General features: G+C 52.2%; 1 protein-coding gene across 3 annotated transcripts in view; it reads right to left on the bottom strand.

The window, feature by feature from the left end:
* Positions 1-543: 543 nt before the first annotated feature.
* AGPAT3 (1-acylglycerol-3-phosphate O-acyltransferase 3) overlaps positions 544-20,856 on the bottom strand; it is an 89,043-nt gene continuing 68,730 nt past the window's right edge. For all 3 annotated transcript variants that reach the window (XM_027547252.1, XM_027547261.1, XM_027547271.1), the window contains 7 exons: positions 16,427-16,596; positions 15,658-15,819; positions 14,602-14,755; positions 14,022-14,124; positions 11,312-11,387; positions 6,357-6,555; positions 544-5,761 (listed from right to left, as the gene is read on the bottom strand). In XM_027547252.1, coding sequence (XP_027403053.1) covers positions 5,673-5,761; positions 6,357-6,555; positions 11,312-11,387; positions 14,022-14,124; positions 14,602-14,755; positions 15,658-15,819; positions 16,427-16,596 — 953 coding nt within the window. In that variant the 3' untranslated portion in view covers positions 544-5,672. The remainder of the gene's footprint in view (positions 5,762-6,356; positions 6,556-11,311; positions 11,388-14,021; positions 14,125-14,601; positions 14,756-15,657; positions 15,820-16,426; positions 16,597-20,856) is intronic.

The following is a 20,856-nucleotide window of genomic DNA, read 5'->3' as shown; positions in this document are numbered from 1 at the left end:
CCTGCCAGTCGGTGGAACTGGAGCCCAGAGACCACCCGTCCTCGCCCCCTTCCTCTGAGCTACCACAGGACACTTTCAACTCCCCACTGAGGTTTCAGCCTCTAGGGAGCACTTTCAAACCCATACCTGTGCAACTGCCAGGACCAGGCTGTGCTCAGGCTCCATGCAGGGAGGAGATACGGGGCAGGGGAGTGCCCAGGGCAGGCTTGGGGTTTCATCCCATTTCCTAATGGGGCTGTTCCTACATGACCACCTCAAGCTCTCCCTTTGCTGTCTGGGGTATGTGTGTACCTGTGCGTGTGTGTGCGCGCGTGCACCAGTACACATGTGTATGGGGGGCCTGTAGGCATGCACCGGTCCACATATGCTCTGAGTTCAGGATATACTTGCAAAGCCAAGTCATGGGTAGACACATGTGGGTCAGGAGAGCCTAGCGGAGCCTGGCTTTCCCAGGTCTCAGGGCAGATGCCCACCACCGGCACTGGCCCCAGAGCAGAGAGGCATGTCTTCGGGGCTTTGCCCAGAGCATAAGTGACACCATGAGTCTTTTAGCTCGATTTATTTTCACAAGACAGACAAATCAGACCCTGGAATAGCTCTTGGTTCTGACAAGAGTTTTTTTCTTTATAAAGAAGGGTTCCTGGGTTTTCTCCACAGAGTGAATTTGCTTTTACAAAAAAATAGTTTTTGATATATACATGCCTACTTTGGAAACCTTTTTGTCCTAGATGGCTTTTCAGACTGGTTTTTATGCAGAGGGGTCAGTGAGCATGCTTTAGGCACCAGCTGATCTTTCTGCCTTGCTTTCGCCTGACCATCACTCTGCTTGAGTTCCCTTTCAAAAGCAACTTTCACAAGATGGGGAGGCTCATAGAGTGTCATCACAGGATGGTCTCGAGAAACAGTCCAAGCCTCAGGGTGCCTGCAGGCAGGGAACCCAAGGGCCAGAAGTGCCCAGGGAAAACCCTCCGCGGGCCAGCAGCACAGGGACAGGAGTAGGCAGGCAGTCACTGTCTCATAGTGTGGATATTTTATCCCTCGCTTTCACAGCAGCAATTTCAATAAACAAGCATGACGCCCACAGCATTCTATCTAGAAAATACCGCCGCTCAGGCAGGCTCGAGCACACCCGAGCACAAAGCAACCTTTGCAGCACACGGCAAGTGCAGCCAGTTCTCACGGGATACAGGCGTTTAGAGTCGAAGTTAGCTCCCACCCCCACCCCCCACCCCCGACAGGCTCCCATAGACCAAAAATACCGCTCTCCTCCACTACACAAAGCAGTAGCAAAATTGTAAAAACGAAGTGTACAAAAGGAAGCATCCATATAGTACATTTGCACCCTGTATACAATTTATCACCCTTTGAAGCTGGCCAACGGTCAGGTACGGCAGAGGATCAATATTGGAAAAAGAATGCCGACATCTGTCCCGCACATTTCGGTCGATGGTTTGTGTTGTTTTCCAAAGAGAGAGATTTTCATTTACAGTTACAGTACTTGCTGACGATCGTTATGATTCAGAAGCCAGTTGAATTTCCTGGTATGTAGGCAAGGAACATTTGATTGTCACCACGTACAATTCTGAGACAATAAATACGAGTAGATCAGATGCATTTCTTCATGGCATCAAGTAACTCCAGTTAACACAATTTAGTGCATTTCAGTATGTCATTCACAGTTCCACTTCTGTCCAAAATACTTTTGCAAACAAAAAGTTAAGAAACTGAAAAGTTTATAGGAAAAGAAAATTCCCAGTGAACTTGTCATCACAAAGCTTCAGATTTTAAAGCATTTCAATTGTCTTTGAAAGGAGGGTGCGGCTGCCGCCAGCCTGACGAATCAACTGCCCTGAGTTCCTGGGTTCCCCCGAGGGCTCTTATTTCCTTCCGGGGCATTTGTAGGAATGCCTCCATTGCACTGAGTCAGCTAGTGGCCAGTGCTGGGGGTGAACTCAATTCATGCATGTCCACCCCTGCATCAAGCAGAATGTAGTGTGACATCACCTACCCCAAAAAGGTCCCAGCTTATGTGAGTCCTGGCCCTGACATGCAAGGATGCGGAACCCACAGGAAAGTCTGCCTGCCTGCAGCACCACTCACGGCCCAGGACAAGTCTGGGGGTGTCAGGGGTGTGGCTGGCCCCAAGGGCACTGGGGAGAGGCTTGCCTTTGCCCAGGAGCTAACTTGCTAGAGAGGGGCAGGCACGTAGAGGGGGGACATGCTGTCTTCAGAGGGAAGCAGGTGGGCACGTTGGGCTGACGATTTTAACCCCTAAGCCTGGTTACACTGCCAGGGGAAACCACAAGGTACCACTGCCTGCCACGGTGCGTGCCAGGGCTGCATGCAGCTGTGGTGAGAAACTCACAGCACACGGTACACAAGGGTCAGCTCAGCTGAAAGTCAGTCGGGCTCCGAAGACTCTATGTGGCTTGTCTCTAGGTGTCTCAGGCAGAGACAAAGCAACATGCAGAGAGGGACTTGTTCTTCAAATCTGACACGAACAGGGGTCACATGGGTGTGGACAGCTTGGAGACAGCGCCTGACCTGCACGTGACTGCATGCACCACTCTTCTGCAGGTGGACATCGGTGCTCAGCGGCTGAGTTAGAGTGAAAAAGAGCACATGCCACGGCGCACACAGGGGTGGGGGGTGACCGGGCAAACAAGGCGGAGATTCCAAACTGCCCTGGCAGGCGGTCACGCCTGCGTCACCTTTACAAGCAAGTACTACTCATGTCACTGATTCAAGTCATTACTGAGCAGTTCATGCAGAGACCATCTCTTCAGTCTGACTCTGCTTCTCAGCGGGGGGCTGTGGCTCAGACAGGGCTGTGCGTCCAGCACACTGTCACCAAGGAGCTGATGACCAGGGTCACTTCTTTGGGGTTAAAAATCCTGTCAGTGGTCTCCCCTGAGCAGGTAAGCCTTTCCCCAGCGTCTGCTCACCTGTTCCAGGGCTGTCACAGGACCATAAGAGGGGCACCTATCACACGGCCACCGTGCTGCAGTGGTGCAGGCACCCCAGAAGCCCCTGGAACCCCCCAGAGGGACGGCTGGACACACAAGGAGGGCCCAGGACCCAGACTCTACTTGCCAGGCGGCACCAGGACACGTGTGTCGGCAACAGAAGACACAGCACCGGGGCCTGAGCTGAGAAATACACCATCCCGCGGCCTGGACTCAGAACTCGGCCTTCACCGGGCACCTGTGGGAGGGACCCAAGGCCTGGAGCTGCTGCCTTTCGTCTCTCCAGTGGGAGTGGGGCTGGCTCTGGACGCTGCTGCAGCAACAAAGCTACACCTCCAGAGGCTCAGCAAACCTCTCCCCTGGCAGAGCGGTCACCCAACACCGTGGATTCCTGGTCCCGCCCGATCCGACCTGGGGCCACATGTGCTGGGTCTGGAGTGCATCCTCCCCGGTGGTGACCAGGAGGACTGTCCCAACACTCAGCCTGATTCTGGACAATGAGAACATCAGTAACAAAGGGGGTAAAGGAGAAGAAGTAAGAAAAGCACTGTTCTGAGATTTATTAATTAAAAAAAACTAAAGGAGCCTCCCCCCTCTTCCCTCTGAAGTGGATGAAAAGCAAGATCCACCCCTCCAAAAAAAAAAAAAAGCAAACATTCATGGTGTAATTTTTATTGCTCTCAAAGGGCTTGGTATTCAAATGCACAAGCTAATCTTTGTTAAATCAGAAGGAAGTCACTGAGATTTAAAACCTACACGTGGTCTCAATCTCCATTCACCCAGGAGTCTTCACAGCTGGTTACTGACTCAGTATAGAATTTACATATTGTGTATCAATTTCAAGGGGAGGGAACTTGGCTAGGAAGCAAGAACTATTAATTAAATGGTAAAAGATCTAAATTTGCACTTTCCAGGTAATGTAGCTTCACAGTAGTGCCCTTCAACTTCTTCCTTTAAGCTCTTCAGGGATGAGTGGATTAGCAAATGACACACACACACACACACACACAGGTGAGCAGCATGTTATGTGAAGAAAAACAAGATCTAAGGGAGCCGCTCACCCAGGTGGAAGTGGCCTTACTGCGTGCCAGGCTCCACGCCCGAAGGGAAGCGGGAGGCAAGCTTTGGGGCAGAGGGCGGCTGGCTTCCACACTGTCTCAGTGCCCAGCCTCGAGAGGACATGTGTGCCTTCGGGGTCACTGTGAGTGAGCACAGAACTGCGGGGCACGTCCCTGCGACCTTGGTGCCATTACCAAGGTCACCGACCCAAAATTCAATAGTGTCACTATAAAGGCGATCTGCTGTTTCCACAGGTCTCCCCAGAATTCAGACTTAGGGCCAATGCATAATTATTTTTTTCAGTTTGGTTTATAATTTTGCCCATTCCTCTTTCTTTCATTCCACCCCCCCCACCCCAGAAAATTCAACCTGCCTCTATTTTGAATGCTGGTTACAGGACAGCAGAGATAACACCCATTATTTTTCTTTCCCTTATTAAAAAAGATGAGGGGAGTGTGACTTTAAAAAAGCAAGTTGAAAGTTTAAGAAGAAAGTTGGATGCAGGCGGGTGGCGGAGCTGGAGGGGCGGCCCAGGTCCACCCTGCTGGGCAACCCCAAGGCTTCCAGCCCCGCCAGGCCAAGAGGCCCAAGAGTGCAGGAAACGCCTCCCTTTGGCTGCAGGCTGGAGAGGATGCTGCCCGGACACTAGGGACTCCCCTGCCTCCCCCAAAGGCCAACATCCTCCTGGACACACGCACCTGCTCAGAAGGGAGGTGACGGAGTGGGGAAGGCTCCCCACCTCTGGTTTCCATCAGGTCAACTGTGAAAACAAAACCTTTAAAAAGCTCAGTGTTAACAGTCTCCAATCACCTTTAGAAGACAGGGTGATGTGACACCGCCTTTTCAAAGTATCTGCCAGCCCTGCGGCCGAGGTCTCTCCAGTGCATAGCGCCCCTGGCGCACCGGCCCTGCTGGGGGTGGGGGGCCGGCCCCCTGCAGCCCTGTCCCCGGTGGGATGAAAGGCCGCTGTCCGCCGGGAGCAAGGGGGACAGGAGCTAAGCTCCGGGCATGGGCAGAATTGGACATCTCACCGCGTTTTCTCTGGCTCCACTCGCTTTAAAACGGATTCAAGGTGTCAGCAGGTAGGCGCTCCGGGGGAGGGGGCGTGTCCCGCCGCAGCCCCGCCCAGTGTGCTTTTCGCCAGGCCACGTCCCCGCCGCCCGGAGGCCGGGTGCGGGCTGGTAGCGGCCGGTAGGTGCTCTGGGGGCCTGGGGACCCAGGCACACAGTTCTCAGCGGGAGCAGGGTAGAGTCCGCAGGGGGTGCAGGGGAAGAGGCGAGGGCCGGGGTAAATTCCCAAGAAAATCGATAAAAACCGAAAACGGGATCTAAGCGCGAGAAGAGAACGTTTCCAAAGCCTCCCTCGGGCCGGGGGAGCCCCCATATCCCTGGGGGCGGGAGCGGCCGCCCCCCAGAGCAGGCGCTCAGCCCGGCTCTCCTGCGCAGGGGCGAGGCTGGCGTCTCCATCTGCAGGTCTGCCGACCGCTTTACTCTTGGCTCAAGTTTTATTGGTCAATATTAGTCACCAGTTAATAAGAAAAATAGTTTCTAAGTGTCTTTTTCCCCCGCTCTAGGTGCGTTGTTCTGTTTTTAATTGAGTTAATTGGATACCACCGTCAGGTTATGTGTGCTCAATCACAGCCATTAATTACTCCTTTTTCTTAAATTCTTGGTTTCCATAGCTGGAGCCTTTTTCTATTTCAGTCACTCCTATTAGTCGGCGGACTCCAAAGGAAGCTTTAAAACAGGAAAAAGGCTAGGTTAGCTGATCGCCTTGCCATCAACCTGGAAAAGTCGCTATGGGGGGAGGGGCCTGCCTTTGACCTCAGACTTTCCTGGGAGCGAGGGGCGGCGGGTCCTCTGCCCTTCTCCCACCCAGTCAGCCTGTGGGGTTGGGTAGCGGGGAGCAGCGGTGGGTGTGGGCCCATTGAGGCCTGCAGTTCTCAGCCAGGGCTGAGGGGCTGAAGTGCCTGACACTTAGTGCCCCTGCGACTGCTACAGTGCAAGCAATGGCAGTGTCCTGGGGAACCTCGGCCCAGCATGCCAGCCCACGCCCCCAGCCACCCAAGTGCAGACCCAGTGGCCAGGACCCTCCCCACGCAGCTCTTGGCCCGAGATGCCAGGCAGGCGGCAGGCCGGCTGGCCAGCCTTCTGGAATCTGGTGGAGGTCGTCATGGCCCCGTGGCTCAGTGGTCAGAGATGCTCTCTGAGGCTGGCAAGGCTCGGCCTGGATCCCGGCTGCCGGGTGACCGTCTCCAGGCCTGGGCATGGCCACCAGCACACGGAAGGCTCCCTCCCACCCTTGAGCCATGCCATCATTCCCCTTCATTACCTGCCCCGACAAACCCCAGGAACGTCAGGATCAGGAGCGGGGATCCACTGGCAAAGACGCCCAAAACAAAACTGAAGAGAGGAGACAGGAGGAGCGTGGCCCAGAAGAGGAAGTTGAGGAGCGTCCATGGCCGGCGGGTGGGTTTGAACTGCTGCCCAGGAAACACACCCTTCTGGTTATATATCTCCTGCAGCGCATCCTGAAAGAGTCAACCAGAACAGTGGCCTTCCTGTGCTGTTGTTATAACCCAAAAGCAAGAAATGACTCTACCTAAAGTGGATGGACCACATGACACGGGCCACGGGATGAAGCTGACATGACATTCATCTGTGGTTGGCTTATATCAAAAGCTTGAGAAACATAAACCCTTCGATCAGGCAAGTTTCCTAGGAAAATGATCAGCCCGTGCCTGGGCACAATAGGCACCTCCAAGCCCCAGGACTGCAGCATCTGCTGGGCCCTGCACCACCTCTGGCGACACCTCCAGAGCGAGGATGGCAGCCACCGCTGCTGGGAGTCCATGGCCCGCCGGCTGGGTCATGCACAGAAAGCTGCTTAACCTCTCCTTCCTCCGTGTCCTGGCGGCTAATGATGGCAGGACAGGGAGCAGGTGAGGATGTGACAGCATCCTCGACAGGGAGATGGGGCCACATTACACACCGAGCAGCAGCTGCCTGACTGAGCGGCCGAGATGCCGAGACAGACTTCTCTGCAGCTACGACATGTCACGTGCCAGCAAGGACATACACTCACGATAGTCTGAGTTTTCTGAAGAACCTAAGTGCCATACAATTCCATATAAATAAAAATATGTATGATGAGGCATGTGTCTGGGGCCAAGTCTGGAAAAAGATGAACACCCACGTGATCTTAATCACCTCAGGGGCTTGGGTCTCACCTCTTCTCACCTTTTTCTGTTTTATTTTCTGCATTTAGCTTCTTCAGCTATGTTTGGCATTACATTACAAACAGGGCAGGGGTCTTGACAAATACCCAGTGTCACAGCCTCTTCCAGTGTGTGGTCAGACACCAGCTGCCCCTGCCAACCCAGGGGGCATGGGGCGGGCACCATAGTCCTGAGAGCTCAGGAGCAGCTGCAACCCTTACATCTGTGAGGATACCTCAGGGTGCCCACACGTGCCCCCCAACCCCGAGGGCCCTTCCCGTGGGGTTCCAGAACATTTTCAAGCCCGTTTGTTCAGCCCGCTCTACTCTGCCCGCCTGCCCCTAAGCAGACGATGCAGATGGTGGTGGTCTCTCCCGTCCCGACCAGTCAGCCATTCCTCACACACCCAAAGGCCAGTGCGGTCTCCTTCCCCAGGAGGGTTTACGCCTGCACCCCGTGCATGGGCACCTCTATGACAACGTCCGGGACCGCTCCTGTGCTGTGTGCTTTTCTGTGAGTAGCATCACATCACACGCCTACCGCAGTCTGCTTTTCATACACCTTTCTCAAGATTCAGTTAGAATATGCCTGCAGTTCATTCATTTTAACTGAATCCCAGAAAATGAATAAACAATGTGTCTATGTTCTAATAATGCACTTTTAGGTTATTTCTCACTTCCTGCTAAATAAGCAAATACTGTTTCTGGGAGATGTCACTCTTCTTTGTAAGAGGTTCCAACTTTTAAAAACTAACCCTGATCCGGAGACACACTCTCCTTTGCACCCTCATGCACGTCTTTCTGCCCATCCACCATGGGATGCACACACACTGTATTCCTTCTTTTAATTGGTCAGCCTTGCCCGAGGTTTTCCATTTTATTAATATGCTTAAAGAAATCTTTTGGTGCACTGGTTCCTCTTTTGTAGCTTTGTTTTCTGCTTAAATAGTTTATGCTGTTATTATTTTCTTTGTTCCCTGTTTATCCTATTTCATGTATGTTTCTGTAATATATGTTTGTGTGCATGTGTACACATATGTATGTACATACATTCTTTTTATTGATCCCATCCCTGACTTGTGTTTCTTGAACCTGACAAAACCCGTGTTCTTCAACTCTGGAAGTCTTATGGTTATCCCTGACAACTGCGCTTTATCATTCTTCCCACCTGATCCTCTGGTGGGATAATTGTTACCTTCTGGACATCTGTGTAGCCTCTGGATCTTTTAACTTTCCTTTTATGTTTTCACTTCCTCTGTGATACATGCTGCGTAATTTCCTCGAAACCTTTGTTGATGTTATTTGCTAAGCTGTATTCAACTCTTTGGGACCTCATGGACTGCAGCATACCAAGTTTCTCTGTCCTTCACTATCTCCTGGAGTTTACGCTCACGTCCATTGAGTCAGTAGTACTATCTAGCCATCTCATCCTCTGCCATCCTCTTCTCCTTTTGTCTTCAGTCTTTCCCAGCATCAGGGTCTTTTCCAATGAGTTGGCTCTTCGCATCAGGTGGCCAAAGTATTGAAGTTTCAGCTTCAGCATCAGTCCTTCCAATGAATAGTCAGGACTGATTTCCTTTAGGATTGACTGGTTTGATTTCCTTGGAGTCCAAGGGACTCTTCAAGGGTCTTCTGCAGCACCACAACTCGAAAGTATCAATTCTTCAGTGCTCAGCCTTCTTTATGGTCCGACTTTCACATCCTTACATGACTACTGGAAAAACCCTAGCTTTGACTATATGGACCTTTGTCAGCCAAGTGATGTCTCTGCATTGTCTAGGTTTACCGTAGCCTTCTTTTTAAGGAGCAAGCATCTTTTAATTTCATGGCTGCAGTCACCATCCGCAGTGATTTGGAAGCCCAAGAAAATAAAATCTGTCACTGCTTCCACTTTTCCGCCTGCTATATGCTATGAACTGATGAGACCAAATGCCATGATCTTAATTTTTTGAATGCTGAATTTCAAGCCATCTTTTTCACTCTCCTCTTTCATCAAGAGGTTCTTTAGTCCCTTTTCACTTTCTGCCATGAGGGTGGTGTTATCTGCATATCTGGGTTGTTGATATTTCTCCCAGCAGTCTTGACTCCAGCTTCTAATTCTCTCTTCGGCTGTATCAAATCTTCTATCTAATCTGTTAACTAAGATTTTACTGTCAATTACTAGATTTCTCATGCCTGTCTATCTTACTTGGGTTTCCTCAAATCTGTTCCATTTTTAATAGGTCTTATTCTTTTGTTTTCAATCCCTTCTTCTTTTATTTGTCACTTTTTATTTTTGGCGGTGCCGGGTCTTTGTTGTTGCCCGTGCTCTTTCTCCAGTCGTGGTGAGTGGGGGCGACTGGTTGCGGTGTGCAGGCTTCTCATTGCCGTGGCTTCTCCTGTTGCACAGCGTGGGCTCTAGGGCGCACAGGCTTCAGTAGTTGTGCCACATGAGCTCAGCAGTGGCACGTGGGCTTAGTGGCCCCAAGGCACGTGGAATCTGCTCGGACCAGGGATTGAACTCATGACCCCTGCATTGGCAGGTGGATTCTTCCCCACTGGACCACCAGGGAAGTCCTCAATCCCTTCTTTTTCGCTTAGTCATTTCAAGCAAGCTGATCTGAGTCTCTGCCAAGTAGTGGTTCCACAGCTGAAGTTTCAGGAGGCTTTAATCTTCTGTCTGCTTGTCGTGCCCGAGCATGGCGGGTCTCGGTTACGAGCGCGTCTCCAGCAGAAGTCTCAGCAGCTGAGTCTGGAGCCGTGCTCTTCTAGCTTTACATGTGCTTCTCTCAGGGAGTCTAGAGAGATTCACCTGGAACCACTGTTTTATGCTGATATTTTGATTTTGTTCTTGAACTATGTTGTTAGTCTGACGTCAATCCCGCACCTGTTTAAGGACAGTGCTGTGATTATGAATCACCAGGGAGATGCTTCAAGACTCAGAGGGGAAAGGCAAGCTTCAAAGTCACTCCTGTGCTGGCAGGTTCAGTTTCCAGTTTCAAGCCTCCATGAGGATGAAAGTCCGACAGGGTCCCAGCTTCATCAGGGTCTTCAGTTCTAACTTCCAGCCCCGAGTGAGGTCAAATCCATGTCTTCTGTTTCCATGTAGGCATCAGAACTCAAGACCACAGGGTGGGCGGGCCAACAGACTCCGAGAGCTTCCACTCACAGTCTTCCCGGCTGACTCCCAGTCCCACCTCCTCTTTTGCTCCTGAGAGAGGTCCCTTATTTTTTTTTTTAGCACCTGTCAGTGCATTTAAAAGGATATGCATTGTATTTTTTTAATTTTAAAAGTTTGCTTAAATTCCTCTGAAGATTTCGCACATTACTTGGTTGCTGCTGCACGTGTGCTCGGTCATGCCTGACTCTCTGCGACACCATGAACCCACCAGGCTCCTCTGTCCATGGGATTCTCCATGCAAGAAGACTTGAGTGGGCTGCATTTCCTACTCCAGGGGATCTTCCCGACCCAGGGATCGAACCTGTGTCTCTTGCATTGGCAGGTGGACTCTTTACCCTTGCACCACCTGGGAAGCGCCTGTTACTTGGCTAAAACCCTTATAAAAGGGTATGTGTTTTATACTAGAAGGGCTTTCTGATTATCTGAGCTTCTCTGTTGCTGAAGATGAGAACCTAGTGCCCTGTATGTTCGTGTGTATAAAACAAACCGAAGAGTCAGGCGTGAGACATGTCAGGGGAATGGAGGAGGGACTGGGTGGGGTCACCAAAAAAGCTGTCGTGTCATCTATAGTGTGTCTCTTACATATTAAATCATATGTATACACACACATACAATGTGTGTTGCATACCTACAATTTCTTTTACACAAAATGAAACAAATGTGATATTATCGGCAATGGTTATATAAGCACTGTAATATCCAGTACACTTTCCTCTAGTTTGTTAATTTCTTGAAAGTTAGGAAAAATGAAAGATGCAGAAAAGGATTGGAAAGAATTTGAGAGTGGCACAGCACGCCTGTCTCTAGAGGCAGTCCACGTGCTACCTGCCTGCCCTGTTAGCTGCCCCTTGGGAACCTCTGTGAGGCCCCAGAGGTAGGGGTGGAGGTGGGGGGAGCTGGGTGCCTTTACCTTCTCCTGGTACAGTTTATGAAGCCACTGAGCTGCTTCCTTCTCATCCAGTGGAATCTCTTCCAGAGGAAATCTCCTGTTTCATTAAGAAGATTGAAAGCAAAGTGAATCACCAGATGACATCAAACTGAAACAGGGGAAAGTAATTTCTTGTGCATCAGGAACCTCTGTGAGGCCCCAGGGGTAGGGCTGTAGGTGTGGAGCTGGGCGCCTTCACCTTCTCCTGGTACAGTTTATGAAGTCCTGCCTTTTCTATTCAAATCTGACTCTCAATTTCTAAGAACACACAAACATCAAAGTAACTTTCCCTCGAGCAGTGTCCCGTGCCTCGGAGGACGGCGGGGGATCACGGAGGGCCCTGGCAGGCGCTTCAAATGTGCAGGAGCACTGAAGCACTGCACGGAGACACTTCAGGAGTGTCCCCACGGACAGGAGCAGTGAGCCCCACTGGGAAGGCTGACTGTTCATTAGCCTCAGCAGCAGGTTTGGTCTTTCAGTTCGTCTTTGGATGTGATCATCGCTGAGAGTGTCTTTCATGAGGCAAAGAAAACTTCATCTTTCACAAATGAAATCTACTTGCCTGAAAAGCTGAAGAGATTTTGAAAATTTAATCTCACCTAACAAACTGCTGACTTCAATTGGGACAGTGGCTTGTGTATAAACCACATCACCAGCTGAATTACCAGCCCCAGGATGGGAGGTATCTACCGGGTAAGACCGGGACACCTCTTTCCAGGGCACTGCAATACCTGAGGATCGCCAGCAGGGGCCGCCGAGCGCACTTAACCAGCGGACCGCGGTCACTGCCGGGCCTGACTGCCTATCGCTCGGAGGGCCCAGGGTGAGAGAAGAGACAGGAGAAATTTCCACAGCCAGAGGCAAATCTTCTATGTTGAAGGAATATCAACCTTTTTTTTCCTCTAAAAGTTGAGGACTTTGGTTTTTGTGGGTGAAAATGAAAAGAGGGTTTTTACAAGAACATGCAATCAGACATCTGACCACACATCACGCAGCCTCCGGGAGACTCCGCTGTGCACTGAGAGGACAGAATAAGACTGCTAACCCCTTAGTAAACAAAACGGTTTATCTCTGTGGACCCGGAAGGTGCGGGGCACTGCAGGAGTCCCCAGACCACACAGAGAGGTATCACTTGAAGGACTCATCACAGGCACCACCTCGGGAAGGAAAGGAAGTCAGGAGAGGCTTGTCTGCAGAGAGATGACTGCCCACAGCGTCAAACTCAACTGACTGTTCTCCCCTAACTGCACAGATACCACATACAGGTTCTGTTGTATGTCTGATGTATGAAGCATGAAATATATAAGAATTTTAAATGATGAGATCAATATGAATACTATCTCCTAGAGTCGACTCAAGCCACTTTGAGGATGCTGGCCCCAACTGCCAGAATGGACACAGGAGAGCCTCAAGCCACAGTCCCCATGGCCCTGGCCCTGCCTAATCACAGGCCCCTGGGGCATCTTCAGTAGGGGATGGGAAAATGAAGCAAAACTCCACTGGGTCGTGCGAACCTTGACTTGTTTGATTACAGGTATGTGTAATACCTGTATTACAACGGAATATTGCTTTTGCCCAAAACACCCAAACGGTACATAATACAAAGCAGTAAGTTGAACCCTTCCAAAATTCTAAGAATATATCTGTTAAGATACTGAGTACAGCCCCTCGTTTTCTGCAACAAAGGAGAAAAAGAGCAGATTACAGCACCAGTCCTCCCCACTGGAGCTGAATGTCCACGAGGAGGGCGGTGCAGCCTGGGGGCAGGCGTGAGCACCAGTCTGGAGCTGGACCAGGTAGGTCCCCTCTCCACCAACCGCTTTGCAACCTGCTGGCTCTGACCATGGACATCTGGGACGCCTGGAGCCCCTTACTACCCAGGGGCTAGACCAAGATCTGCCTCGAGGGCTCCCTGAGGAGGACGGGACCTTCCAGGGCCCCAGAAAAATCACCAGCCCCTGGTGGCCACTACTGTGTCAACCCCCCCGCGCCCCCACCAGACTTTGTGGGTGATTTGTCTTCCTTTCCTGAGGCAGAGAAATGTGGAGGTCAGAGTGTGGCTGTGAGACAGGAATGACCTTGCAACACAACTCTAGTCCCCGACCTTGATCTTTCGTTACAGACATGGATCGCACCATCCCAAGCAGCCCTGTGTTACTCAGCTTGATGTGCCTCTGTATTGGCTGCCTCTAAGCCAAGGGGGTTCAGGCTGGCTAGCACAGAACCTGCCGACTCAGCCCGCGATCACCAGGAGAGGGAGGCGGAGGACATGGCCCTGACCCCACCATCACTCCCAGGTGGTCTAGATGGCTGTACACCATGAAAAGGGCATCACATGGGCATGCTGCTCAGGATGGGACAGCTTGTCCTTCTCCTGCCTATGAAAAGCCTACTCACTGGCAAGTTTTAGCTCTCTAAAGCCTCTTCCCAAAAGCCTCTGCTCCCTCCACTGGGAGGGATCACGCCTCCCTTGGAGCTTCTGGAACCTTCTGCCTGCACCTGGCGCAGCCTCCTTTGCTCTGTACAGGCCCCATCATGCGCGGGTCCTGGATGGTGGAATGCCCCAGCACCTCCACGTGGGGGCGTCCTGGAGAGGGGAGGAGCCGCGCAGAAGGTGCAGGCTGGCTCGGTCCCGGCCCCGCCCCCACCCCCGCCGGCCCCGCGCCCGCCCCCGCCTGCGGCAGTAGCTCACCTGACACACATGTCCGCCTCGTACTTCTTCCCATAGAGGATCCCCAGCAGAGACGGGTTCTTGTTTCCTCGGAAATTCAGCGTGACGTCGTACACAGCTGTGACTGCAGGGAGGGTGCAGAGGGTGACAGGTGACATCCAGCAGTTTGGCCCATTGTGGCTCTTCACCTGGATGCCCGTTGTGAGGGTTCCCATCTCTCACTGGGGCGTGTAGTTGAGTCACTTGTGTTTAAAGCTAATGTCTGGCTGTTTCCTATCCATCCTATGCTTTGTCCCTTTCTTTGATTTTGCCGTCCTTTTGGATTAACTGGATATATATTTTTTCCTTTATCAGGTTTTCAGTTACATACTTTGAAAAAATGATCACTTTAGTTGTTTTCCATTAACTAGTATTTTATCACCTCAAAAAATGACACAGGAATCTTACAACACGTAAACCCACGAACTCAGATCTCCTTTTAATGCCACTGGCATTCTGTAGCTTACACAGAACTCACTGATTTGGTTTCTGGCAAATCACGGATTTCATTTCCCACTGTGCTGGGAGTGGGGTGGTGGTGGTCAGGGCGGGCAGCTCTTACCTGTGCCGCGGAGGCACTGGACTGCGGTGGTGAAGCCTTTGGTCCGAGGCAGCAGGTGGTACTTGAGGACGGGCAGCCCCTTGGAGGCGGCCACCTCCATGCTGACGCGGTGCTTCTTCTCCGTGAAGCGTGTGCCCTCACAGTACAGGAGGAACTAGGGCGTGGTGGGGGACAAAGGCCAGTTAGAGATGCGTCGGTCACGTCTGTACACGACTCCTCACAGACAGTGGTAGCACCGCACTTACTCCCAGGGACTGAAAAGACACTTCCTGGAGAGAAGTGAGACTCGGTGTCCCTGGGTGCCAGCCTCCAGGTGGCCTGTGGAAAGCAAAATCTCCCATCCCTCTGCCTCAATGTGAGTTGTGAAAGTGAAGTGAAGTCACTCAGTCATGTCCGACTCTTTGCGACCCCAGGGACTGTAGCCCACCGGGCTGCTCCATCCATAGGATTCTCCAGGCAAGAATACTGGAGTGGGTTGCCATTTCCTTCTCCACAACGTGAGTTACAGACACCAAATACATAAACAGCCGGTTCACAAATAATTGCCATCAGAGACCAGAAAGAAGAATCACAAAGAACTGATTTCAAACTGATTGATACCGATCATTTCAGATGGCTGTCAGTCAAACTCCAACCAAGGGGCTCAGAAAGGACCCCCAGGCTCCACTCTGCTCTTGAAGGGTGGCTGCTCTAAGTGCGGTGCAAACCTCCTAGGAATTGAAGTCCACGCTGACCCACAGAACTGCGGCTCACAGGGCTTGTCCTGACACCTGACTCCACAGAACAGCCTGGGGGCCTGGGCAGACTCTCCGCTAACATTCCAGAGGTGCTCCCAACTCAGCCCAGCAGGATCTCCTCTGTGTGGGCCCAGATGTGCGGGGCCCACCTGGGGCAGGTGGAAGCAGGTGGGCTAAGAGGGGTTCCGTAGGTGCATGGGGCGGGGCCGTGGCCCTGGAGCTCAGAGGCTCTTGTTGGCTTTACAACTAACAACCTGGCTGCGTTCCTGATGCCCAAGGTAGCACAGCTTGTGTGGCCTTGCCCCGCTGCCTCACTCACCCACATGTATTCGGGGTAGTTGGCCAAGGACTTCAGGCCTTTGATGACGGTGTCCCGGTCTTCCTCCCACTTCCGTTTGCAGAACACAATCTCCAGGAAGTACCATGTCCAGCCGATGAGGGGCACGTAGAGCAGCTCCCTTTTTGCCAGGACTTTGGAACTCTGAAGAGAGGGGGAGCAGCTGGTGCATTATGGCCACGAAGTCCCCACAGGCAGCGCCCTGCAGGCAGCCCTTAGCACTGGCTGTCATCGGGAGACCCTGGCACTGAGTATGATGCCATTGGGATGGGCAGGGCCCCAGAGTGTGGGTGCCACTAGGTGAGAATCCATGGGCAGATCTAGCCGACGCTGGTAGGCGGGCGCGCGGGCGGGAGGGGAGCCTAGAGGGTATACTGGGCCTTCAGGGCTGCTCCGGCTGCCAGGCTGGGGGCTTGCTGAGGATGATGCCAGGGCCACCACCCACTGGGCTTCCCTGCAGGGGACCCCTCAGCCTTTCTCATTTGAGGCAGCTGAGCCGACGGGGAAGGATTGCAAAGGAAAGGCAGTAACACCTGACTCAGGAGGGAGCCCTGGGGCAGCCTGCAGTCCCAGAACCCATGTGGTCAGCCATGCTCACATGCCTAGCCCAGAGGGACCAGGGGCTAAACACAGAGCAAACGAAAACTCAGAGCTCTGGAGACTCCAGACCCGCCCAGGGAGCCATGCCAGTCCCTCCTTGGGACCCCATGTCGCTCGCCCCACACCCTCCTGGGACCCCTACATTGCTCACCCCCAGCACGCCGAAGCGCTCGCACATGGTCCACCCACAGAGGAAGTCAATTTCAAAGTTGTGGTTGAGGATGATGACTGCATGCTCCTTCCCAAAGGTGTCCACCGTGGCCTGGTCGGTGAACAGGGTGCACTCCGTGCACGACCACCACTCCAGGAGCATGACCAGCTCTGTGGACACATGCGGGGACGTCAGCCAGGTGTAGACCGCCATGCTCTCGCCAGCCCTCCCTCCCTGCTCCCTGACGTGGGCGGGGCTTGCACAGTATCACCCAGATTGGGATTTTCTGCTGGAAATGAGTTTCGATGGTGTGTGTGTAATAAATTAAGTTTTCTAAACCTATAATTACCTCTCTAAGCAAAAGTCAGGGAAGAAGTCAAATGGAAGCCGAAAAAAAGGGGGATTTCCCCGGTGGCTTAGTGGTTAGAAATCCACCTTGCGATGCAGGGGACACGGCCCTGGCACACAGCAACTAGAGGAAGCCCGTGTGCCGCAGCGAGGACCCAGAGCAGCCAAAAAAAAACCAGAAGAAATGGAAGAGGAAACCCATTTTAGGTGGATTGTTTTTGGTAATCAACATATCTAAAGGACTTAATTTAAAATATATATTTAAAAAAATCAGATCTTCACTTTTCTTAAAAATCAAATAACCCATTGGATGAGATGGTGAACAAAACATTCACTTGTTAAGAGGATACAGCATCATAATTATATTATTATTATTTCATTACAAGTTATTGAATACCAACTGTATACCAGGCACTCTGCCTATAAATGACATCAGATTCTAGCAGACAACTTGAGTTATTATTATTCCCAAAGCTCAGAGAAAAAGTGGTGGAGTTCCAATCTCAGCCCCCAAAACTAAGTCTGGGGCTCTGTGGAAAGTTTCAGAGGAAGCTCCAAAATATAGAAGTGAATAAAACCAGGGTCCCCCTCGGGGGGGGTCTTTGGCTGACACGTGTTAAGCACTGTTACTCTCATCCACACTACTCTTTACAAAGGGCTGAGGTGGACACCAGTATCATCATGTACGACTATGGTCTTCACACATGCTCTGGACCCATGGGGCGGCACACATTCTGTCCCCAGATGAGGTGGCTGGGGAGGCAGTGGGCACCTAGCCAGGCAGTGTCACACCCACCATGGCCAGGCATCCTGAGAAGGGTGGCCTCAGACCACGAAGTGTAGCTCCCAGGCTCAGGATGGATTTCAGAGACCTGTCCTTTGCGTGCTGGACACCAACCTATCGGTTTTCAGAGAGGACCAGCCCTGGGAAGGCTAATGAAGCAGGACAGCCCAGCACTTAGACAGTGGGCTCCTGGCCTGCTTCCCTGTTGGCAGGAGACAACTGTGCCTTCTTCAGAGGTTGCCAGGGCACTGGATGGGACTTGGCACGGGGGCTGCCTTCTCCTTCCCGATGAGGGTCCCCACCAGCCCAGACAGAAGTGAGGAGACATACAGCTCCCCCCATGTATTGGGCTCTCAAATTCCTCTTTTACATGAGGTGGGACCGGATGGAAGGCCAGTTCTGAGACGACACCTGCACACTCTCAAACCATGGAGAGGACGGGCCATGAAGGGGTCAGCTCCAGGACACACTCGCCATAAGCTCCATCAAGGGACCAGGGCCCTGAGGAGATGGAGGCCCACCAACAGGGGCAAACTATGCCCCTGGGATAGCCTGGCCACTTCCATCCAACAGTCAAGTTGTGAATAAAGGTCCAAGGAATGGAAACACAAGAGGTCCTCAACAGACATTGTTCACGGATGATTTACAGATGGCCAACATGAGAAGATGCTTGGCATCTCTGGTCATCAGGAAAGTGCAGGCCGAAGCCACAGCCAGGCACTGCGTCACACTCACAAGACAGCTGCCATCCAACAGATGGATGACAAATAGCATGTGCCAGCGAGGAACAGAGGGCCTGGGATGCCCAATGCTGCAGGTGGGGATGTAAACAGGGCAGCTGCGTCTATGCTCCAAACAGAGTAACCAGATGACCCAGCAATTCCACCACCAGGAAGATACCCAGTAGAAATGAGAACAGATGTCGGTGTAGAAACTTGAACATGGATGTTCCTGGCAGTGTTATTCACAAAGCCAGAGAGTGGAAACAGCCCAGAAGGGTGACAACTGATGAAGAAATGGGCAGTGCACATCCATACAGGGCAGCATCATTCAGCCAAAGTGGGGACGTGGGCCTGACACGCAGCAGGACGCAGATGAACCTGGGAAACACGGAGCTCTGAGTGTGGGGAGTCAGACAACACCCACGCAGTGGACGCTTCCATCACGTGGACCACGCAGGACAGGCAAAGCCATGCGGACAGGAAGTAGATTAGTGACAGTGGGGCTTGGTGGGGGAGAGATGGCGGGGGGAACATGGGGAGGACTACTCCACGCTCTAAGTGGGTGAATTTCACTTCCTTATTGCTATTTAAGAAGAAAGAGGTCCAAGGCTAGGCTGACCTGTCCATCTGAAAGCACTGGTGGCTGCTGGGGACTTGCCAACGCCCCCACCCACACCCCCTCCCCAGGCGGCAGGGCCCTGGGGCTGGGACAGACCACGAGCATCCTGGTGACGGCCTGCTCCTGCACCTCCTCGGCTTCCTTCTGGGAAGCCTCCATGTGTCAGCTGGTCAAGGAAGAGCCGGTGGCTGAGGCTGCTGCCTCTAGAGCAGTTTGCCTGGGAACGAGGAGGTGTCCTTCCTTATCACCGTAAGGACATTCAACCTGAGGCCTCCCTCTGTGCAGATGTCCAAGTGCACAGCAGAGTCCTGTTAACTGCAGGCTCCAGGCCCTAAGCGGGCTCTAGAACTCACTCCTCTTGGGTAACAGACACTTCCCACCCATCGGACCGCAGCTCGCCACTTCCCCTCCCCCAGCCCCAGCCACCACCGTTCTCTGCTCCGCTTCCCTGAGCTTGGTCATGTGGATCCCTTGAAGGAGGAATCAGGCAGTCTTGGTCCTTCTGCGACTGCCTGGTTTCCCTCCATGTCATACCCTCCAGGTTCATCCATACTGTCACAAACAGCAGGATTTCCTTCCTCTTAAATAGTACTCCATTGTCCAAATGGACGGCATTTTGCTTGTCTGTTGGTCTGTTGATGGACGTGGATGCCATCTCCACATCCTGGCTACTGTGAACAAGCCATGCTGAGTGTACACGCTCACCTGGCAGCACTCAGGACCCGGGCCTTTCTGGCCAGAACAAGAGGTCTGGCCCAGGTGGGGGCCGCGAGGAGGAACCAACTTTTAGACAGACAGACACAGGCAGCCCTCGGGAGAGTGGGTCTAGCAGAGCTGCCTGTGGAAAGGCGGCGTGTTGAGGATGCTCTGTCCCACCAACGGCCAGCATGGCCACCAGGGATTGAACCTGGGGCACAGTAGCTAAAGTGCTGAGTCCTGACCATTGAATTTTCCCTTCAGGAAAATTCTCAGCCACCATCTCCTCCAACAGTGCTTGTCCTTATTCACTCCTCAGGGACAGAGTCCAACACCCGTTTCATAGACCTGCATGTTCTCATTACCTCCTTTAGCTCCTGTTTCCTATTCTTCATCTTGTCACTCTACTGCAGTCGGGGTGAGCTCTTCATATTATTGTCCAGTCCACCCACTTGCTTACTAGCTGTGTCTAATCTGATATAAGATTCACTAAGTTTTTACTGTAAAAAATTATTATAATTACAATTTTCATGCATAGAAGTGCTCCTTGATTCTTCTTCAAATCTGGGGACTTTGGGTAGTCTTTTGTCTAAATCTTCCGTTGTATGTTTATTGTTTTGAGTTCATATATGACTTGTTTCAGTCTATGTGATTCTACTGAATTAGAGACTAATTCAGGCCAAAAGCACATTTCTGTTTGCCTCTGTTGACCCCATGGGCACTGCCAGTCTGCTCATTTCAGCAAACTTTCAAGGTCCTGGCTGAGACCCAGCCCGTCTCTTGGAGCTGCCAAGGCGGGGCCCTGGGAAGCAGTGCTGATACCCCATCTTAGTACTCTCTTCTGCGGAGAGGCAGGGGTGTGGCTGAGGGATTTCCTTTATTTACAGCCTTAAAAAAGCCAGCTTTACTCAGAGTCTGGCTGTGCGGAAGTGCTTTGACTTGAGAACGCTACTGCCAGTGGAGGCTGTGATTTTCACAAGTCAGCATTTGCCCTTTGGGCATGCACCCATCTGCCCTGGTGACGCTGCTAACTGCTCTGCATGGCAGTATTTCTAATTCTCCTTCTCACACACAGGAAGGTGGCCTTTTATTTAGGAAAAAAGCAGCTGGGAACTGAAACCTTCGCCTGTTTATGGCTGGAAGCATGGGCGGGGCTGCTGTCCCCTGTTGGGGGCACGCACACCTGGGCTTGGACACCTCACTGCCTGCTCAGCTGCCCTCCTACTCTGGGGAGGGGGAGGTCTCAGGGGCAGCTGCACAG

This window comes from Bos indicus x Bos taurus, chromosome 1 (assembly GCF_003369695.1).
Source record: "Bos indicus x Bos taurus breed Angus x Brahman F1 hybrid chromosome 1, Bos_hybrid_MaternalHap_v2.0, whole genome shotgun sequence".
Classification (NCBI taxonomy): Eukaryota; Metazoa; Chordata; class Mammalia; order Artiodactyla; family Bovidae; genus Bos; species Bos indicus x Bos taurus.
This window is presented reverse-complemented; position numbering and strand designations above follow the sequence as displayed.